Raw genomic sequence first — 7,610 nt, forward strand, 5'->3', positions numbered from 1 at the left:
TGTAATTAGTAGAAAGTGTCCAATAACACCAATTTGAATTTTTTTTCATGTTTTAGCATTTTTTGAGGAGATAGGCTGTGTTGTCTTTATTTCTAGTGGACATAGGCGGTATTGTCTTTATTTCTAGTGGACATAAGTGGTGTTGCCTTTTACTTCTAGTGAACTTAGGTGGTGTTATGATTATACCTAAAGGATATAAGGGATGTTTAAATAAAATTCCATTAACTACACTCACTTTATATAACCCCCAAAATTAAATAGTAAAATCAACAAAGTTGACTACATTTTTTACTTTTACACGTCAGTCTTTTACACTTCTTACTTTGACTAATCTTTCAATACAGACAAAGTATTTAATTACATTTTCTCAAAATATTATACTAAAACTGCAATTTACTATGAAATAGTTACAAAAGCTATTTTTCAAAATACAACCTTCGTCTTCAAATGACATTAAAAATTCGAAAAAGTCAACCAATCGACACAAATCAAATCCAATAATCACTTCTCGCATATCCCTTAAAGTAATCCATTTATTCGTCTTCATAGGGTATATTGTCATAGTATGGACGGCAATCAACTGGAATATGGGCTTTCAATGATTGCAGGTGTTCCCACTTGAATTTCTTTATCTTCAAACGTGACTTATTCAAGGGTGCAAAAAATCCTGAAACTTCCTTACGTCTTCTTGGGAGTGGTGTATACTCATCATCAAATTGGATTTTCCATTCCACTGTACCATCAGGGTTGTATCTTAATGCCCTTAAGTCATGAACCGTAGGATCTCCTGTTTTTTTGCCTGGTCTAATTGACTCATAAGCAATGGTGCCTTTCTGTGAAAAGTTTAAAAAAAATGTATGATCGAGGTAGATCGATCGATAAGGAAATGGCTTTTTTCTAGACAGTTTAGTCAGTTCAGCAAATTGGCTTGGTAGATAAATTTCTCTGGCAGTTTTTTTTGTTTTTTGTGCTTCTTTTTGGATTTAATATTGTGTCAATTGTTGAGTGAACACTATCATATTGCATCATTGTATGCCCTTTGACGAGAAATTTTTGCTCAATAACAACATTTGATTTTTTTGCTAGGTGTGAAAGAGCATTTGACATAGTCGTACTTCTGTCTTGGTAGCCGCAACCATCTGACCATAAAATTATTGGTTTGAAATCTTCATCGAGAGTTTGTTGGAGGTTGTGCAGAACACAAGATGCAAATGATGATGCGCTTACGTCACTCTCGGTCTCATCCCACCAGTATGTCATGGCATCATGGGTTTTATGATTATACATAGTGAAGTTATGTACACATAACTTAGTTTTGTAATACATAGCTGATGCATTAACACATGGGGCGAGTTTTACGGCTTGTGTGTCTTGAGAAAACACGTGTACAAGGTTACTTTCAGTTTTTTTTGTATCTTTTTCTTTTTCTTCTCTAGCTCTATTCTTTGCTGAGATGTGTGCATTGTACTCAATCTTTGTCACTGTTTTACTGCCTACTTCATAACTATGACAAAGATCGCATTGATCTTTTTTCGGTTGAAATATTCCTAAGTTTTCTTTCTCAAAGACTTGATCAAAAGTATATCTACTTAATGGTTCTTTATCTTCTTTTTTGCATTCTTCTCGATAAAATTCATAGAGCTCTGTTTTAGATGTAAATGCTTCAACATACAGCCGTGTTGTCGTAGACCTACAATAATGTGAAGAAATCTTTGGAAGTTTGTGGAAGAAACTTACCAAATATTCATTATGATCTACTTTCTTTTTTTTCCCCTTGACATTGCTGCGTGTTACTTTGGAAGAAGGCACAATTTTATTTTCAGTCAATTCAACTTTTGCAGGTCTTTTTTCGTCTCCATGCAACCAGTATCGAACACTCCATTTTTTCAAGCCTAATGTGCTGAGGAATGTTTGACGGCAGACTTGTACTTTTTTTCCTTTAATTACTAAATGATATTCTAATGTTTCAGTCCATCTTGATGATTCTGCAGCTGTCCTTTTTCTCTTAATTGGTGTTCTAGAAACTAAATTTGCAACATAGATCTTTCTTTGGTCCCATGATAATGCCTTACAAAAATTATTAAACAGGCTTTTTCTGTCTTCTTCTGTTATATCAGGACAAGCTCTAAGTTTTGAGACTTTGCATAAACGTGACTTGCAACGAGGACCCATACATTTTGCTTCTTTTTGCACATCTTGTACTATTTTCCCTGCTCCAGCTCTTCTGTACCCAATGTATTCCTCACCTTGCTCTCTCTTCTTTTTATTTTCATTTTTTTTCCATTTATCCTTGTTGTTTTTATTTCTAAGTTTATTAGGGCCCTTGGGCACAGGGTTTGGATCCATATCTAGATGGAGTGTATCATTCTCTTGATTTTTACTGTTCCCTGGTTTGACAATTGGCTCAGTTAATGGTATCCCACTGTTTTCACGGTAAATATTTACAATCGCGGTAGATGCCAAAAAAAATGCTAAAAATCTGAAAATACTTTTATTCTGTGCCCTTTCACTTCCTCTTTTCAAAACAACCGGCGGAGGTAAGAAATTCCAAATACTTTAGGAGATATCGAATTTTTTAATTTCATCATATGTAGAGTCGCGGTATATGCCAAAAAAAATGCTAAACATCTGAAAATACCTTTATTATATGCTCTTCAACTTCCTCTTTTCATTAAAAGCGGCGGAGATTAGAAATTCCAAATACTTTAGGAGATATCGAATTTTTAAATTTCAGCACAAAACCAGCGCATTCCTGTGGCGTGCGTGCACCATTGTTTCTTGTTTACGTACGAGTATCTATTTTTTTATTGGATAATGATGTCACGTGATTGTTCGTGATAGGCCAGAATTCAAATGAACTAATACGTGATTATTTAGTTCAATTATTGTTTAAAACGGTGTTTAATTACCGCCTCCAACTTACGTGAGTTTTTAACGTTTCTAATTTTAAAGTCTTATTTGTTATTTTGATATTGTTGCGCAAGTAATAAGTAACAAAAAAAATTACGTGAGTTGTTACTGTACATCCTTTGTTACGGGTTTGTTAGGTAAGGTCAGTTACATTATAAATAATTTAAAACTAAAGAATAATTAAAATTAATTCACATTAGTTTTAATATCACCTTAGTTTTAAAGTATTTATAATGTAACTGACCTGACCTAATCGACCATTTTAGTTTACTGTTCACCCTCTGTCCGGGTTTGTTTGGTCAGGTCAGTTACATTATAAATATTTTAAAACTAAACAGCCATTAAAATTAATTCACAAAATAATTTTTAATGTCGGCTTAGTTTGAAAGTATTAATAATGTAACTGACCTGACCTAATCAACCATTTTATTAATTACGCATTCACGATTCACGTATTCACGAACACGGCAAAATAACAAAAATGGCGCCGCTCGAATGGTTCCACAGGTCTTGTATTGCAAAATTAAAAAATTCAATATCTCCTAAAGTATTTGGAATTTCTTATCTCCGCCGCTTTTAATGAAAAGAGGAAGTTGAAGAGCATATGATAAAGGTATTTTAGGATTTTTTACATTTTTTTTGGCATCTACCGCGACTCTACATATCATGAAATTAAAAAATTCGATATCTCCTAAAGTATTTGGAATTTCTTATCTCTGCCGGTTGATTTGAAAAGAGGAAGTGAAAGTGCATAGAATAAAAGTATTTTCGGATTTTTAGCATTATTTTTGGCATCTACCGCGATTGTAAATATTTACCGTTTTCACTTCCTTCAAATGTTTTATTAAGAGGTTCGATCTGTTGTACCTCATCGTCTGTGGGTATGTACTCATCAGGGTCATCTGGGTTGGTATCGTCACTTGAACAAGACTCCGAAAGCTTTCTCTTACATGTTTTCAATGCACATGAATTTGAATTGTTTTTGTTGTTCTCAGGATGATCATCTAATGGTGAATTTTTTCTTGCTGAATAATTATGATATCTCATAAAGCATGGTGTTGATGTGGTAATTTCGTTATCTACATTCTCTAAACTATTTTCAAAGTTATTTTGATCAATCGAAAGCAAAATCTCAATTGATGGAAAGGCATCACTGGTGCTATCCAAAAGTGTATTATTCAATACAACATTATAAGATTCCATTACCATCATAGTACTGCTTGTAGTAGAGGCAGGGTCAATAATGGAACTGTCATTATTTCTGTCAGCGAAGTTTTGAAGGGTTGAATCTGTAAAGCAAACAAACTCTTTTTCTGTTAAATCGGTTATTGTTGAAGATATGTAAGTTTATGTATGTATCTCTGTGTGTGCATTCACTTATGCAGTATAATTAATAATGAGAGTTCGTGTAATCTATCTTATTGCATTTTAAAAAAACTCTATTACATCACTCCATTTCCTAAGTTATAAAATACTATTTTTAATAAATAACAGGTGTTTAATGTATATTTTACATTTGTTATTAATTAAATAATAAAACTCAAAGCATATCTTAAGTTGCTCCATTACATTGATAGTATTAAAAACATAACTTAATAACCTTACCTGGTATTTTGTTCCTTTCATGTTCCACTGTATTTATCAAACTATCATTGAACCCCATTTGCTTTAGGATTTCTTCACTAGCAAATAACCCAAGGTCTGAGTTGCACTCTTCATCAATTCTTGATAGTTCAGACATCATTAAGCCTGTAGCAAAGCACTGCTCTTAGTTTTGTAGATTATCTATATTTGAAGATCATAACTATTATAATAAGCAATAACATTCAAGAATGTCCAAAATAAAAAAAAAGAACTACTTACCTCAGTTCTAAGAAAGTGTAGAATTACCGCCCATGTCATTAGAGGAGTCCATAAATTAAGATACAACTCCGCCTATCTCAACTGTACTTTTTAAAGGGCTAAATGTACCATAAAAATGTGAGTTTTGTTTCTTACGCAACAACTGGCACAAGTTCTGATCTATTATTAAGTATAAAAACTAAAGGTTACTGCAAAAATTACTTTAATCAATGACAATAACAAATTGTTTTCAGATCAACCAGAATAAGTCGTCATCGCTCCATAACTGCTGTGCTGAAACTGGGGGACATAGGCGGTGTTGTTTTTGTTAAAGAGATAGGCGGTGTTAGAAAAAATACCATAGCAGCGCATTCTGTTAAATTTTCGGCGAAATACGTTGTGAGAAGATGCGTGAAACATATGTTTCCATAAAGAAACAATAAACTAATTTTCGTTAAAAATGTCACTTAGGCGGTGTTGTTTCTTAAGCGACGATATGATATGATTGGTTTGCAAAACATATTGTTGTTGAGAAAAGTAAATTAGTGTACAGAAAATATTTTCAGTATTGTGTTCTATGATTAAATTTTAAAACATGGTACCTATAGCATAATATAATAAACTTGGCTGTATTGTAGTGTATAACACGATACTACTATAGGAAAGGTATTTTCGGTACCATGTTCTATACTTGAATAGGTAGGACTGAAATATAGAACAAGGTATTATGGAAAACATTAAATCAGTATAATTTCCTATACTAGAATAGGTAGGACTAAAGTAGAGAACATGATATTGGGTGAAATATTACTTCGATATTTTGTCCTATACTAGAATAGGTAGAGCTGTAGTATAGAATACAACTCCTAAAACAAGCAAGCATGTGAATGTTCCCCACCCAAAAACCCCATATTCCCGCACTTGCCCCGTATGAATTACGGGTGGTAATTAATTCAGTGCCACCATGTTGGTGAAGTCGTCAATATTATTATGGTATCAGTATCTTAAAACTACTCCCTGTGATCAGTTGGTTAGATTTGAGTTATCTACATTAAAAATACTATAAAATAATAAGTGCAATTGGTTATGCTAATTTACCTACATTTTAAATTGATAATTTTTAACCAACTGCTGAAAAAAGTAATATAAAACATGCCTTTATAATTGGTTTTTTTTTTTTTGCCTTATATCGCCTCTATCCTCGAAATTTATTGCCAATTTAATATGTTCAATTTTTTTATTATTTTAATGAGTACATTAATTCTCAACTAGCATAACCATTGTCAATCTAATGGTTAATTACTTAGTCCTGAAAATATTTACTTAACAGAACTGCATCACAAAAACATTAAGTTACCCTAATTCAGTACTAAAATCGTCCTACTAAGATATATTTGTGAACAATGCCAGCCGAACAACAATACGTAGGTTATAGAGTTACTATTCCGTCAAATGTACACATTCCAGCCGAATCATTTGCAACTTAATGTACCTATAGGATTAAATAAACGAAAATGATTTCTTATCAGATAAATAGCTAATTCATGACAAATACTTACATGTTTTGGTTTTTGAATTTCCATGTCTACTTCGAAATATCTTCTTTCGTTTTTGACTATTCCACCTACTACCAAAACAAACTCCTCTAAAACTCCACCCAGTATACCAACCCAATATGAATAAAGATTTCCCTTAAAATTGTCACATTTCCCCTCTCACTTGAAGTTGAATTTGTTCGTTTGGTGTGTACCTTCTACATCCTCCATAATCAAGCCGTATTTAAGCTAAAAGTTTATTATTGGACTAAGCTAACTCAAACTTTTCAAAGTTAATTTATTTTTATACGGTAATTTAAATAATGCATCTGGACAGAAAATAGGACCTTTTTAGGTTTTTTTTAATGAATTTCTTAATTATCAAAACAATTTAAATAGCTTTAATGCTTGTTTCATGATAAAATGAACCATCTGTGGCTTTGAAAGATAAAGTGAACGATAACATTGTTATGGTACAGATTTTTTCCTTCTGTTTATTTCCCATAATTATATTTTTATTTGATTTTCGCTGAACATTTACATCTATGTATTTATTGGTGCTTCTGACTCATTAAATTGTTCCATCACCCGCTGTCACGAGACTAAGACCATAGAAAAGAGAGGGAGGGACTAAGACCTAGGGCGAGCTTAGTTGATACTGGAGTGAACAGTGAAGTTATAGTTTTTTTTTGTCCTAGGGCGCCAAGCCGCCGTTTCCTCATATGCTCGGCCGGGAGCATGTGACAGCGATACCAGGAACTCTTACGTTCCCATAACTCACTATGTGGTTGCCAATATAAATATTGCGACCCCGTCACTTTGTTCGAATCATTGGAAACGACGGCGGGGCGCGAAGTGTGCGAATCTAAGATTAAAGAGCACCAAGCTAGCTCTGTTACCTATCTAACCACTGATTTTGTGTGGATCATCGGCTTCAGTGTAGACCACTAAGCTGATACGCTATACCTGAGTGCTGAAGTCCCTAGCTGCTGTACTGCTTTAGCTTGAAGGACTGCATCTGTATCCATAGTGGTTATATTCTGGTTAGTTCTATAATCATCATATTGGTCAAAAGAACCCTTTACTCAGCTCAAACATGCGCACTCTTGTAAAGCCGAGCTAAGCAACCCATGTAATATTAAGTTCGAGTAGAGTTTCAGCATTGAAACCGATAGCTGACCACCATATTGGATTTGTGACATGACTATTTTATACTAGCATACTTTGCACACACTGTTTCTACTTACATGCCATCATACTTCAAGGTTAAAAGCCATAAAAACCATAGGTGGACCACTGCTTCCATCTATGGATTGACTTGTG

The 7,610-nt window shown here is 33.5% G+C and overlaps 1 protein-coding gene across 1 annotated transcript in view; it reads right to left on the bottom strand.

The window, feature by feature from the left end:
• Positions 1–6,391, bottom strand: part of LOC134533192 (ectopic P granules protein 5 homolog) — a 147,761-nt gene extending 141,370 nt beyond the window's left edge. The window contains exon 1 of the mRNA XM_063370564.1: positions 6,312–6,391. Coding sequence (XP_063226634.1) covers positions 6,312–6,335 — 24 coding nt within the window. The 5' untranslated portion in view covers positions 6,336–6,391. The remainder of the gene's footprint in view (positions 1–6,311) is intronic.
• Between the last annotated feature and the right edge of the window lie 1,219 nt (positions 6,392–7,610).

The sequence above is a fragment of the Bacillus rossius genome, chromosome 6, assembly GCF_032445375.1.
Source record: "Bacillus rossius redtenbacheri isolate Brsri chromosome 6, Brsri_v3, whole genome shotgun sequence".
NCBI classification, from domain to species: Eukaryota; Metazoa; Arthropoda; class Insecta; order Phasmatodea; family Bacillidae; genus Bacillus; species Bacillus rossius.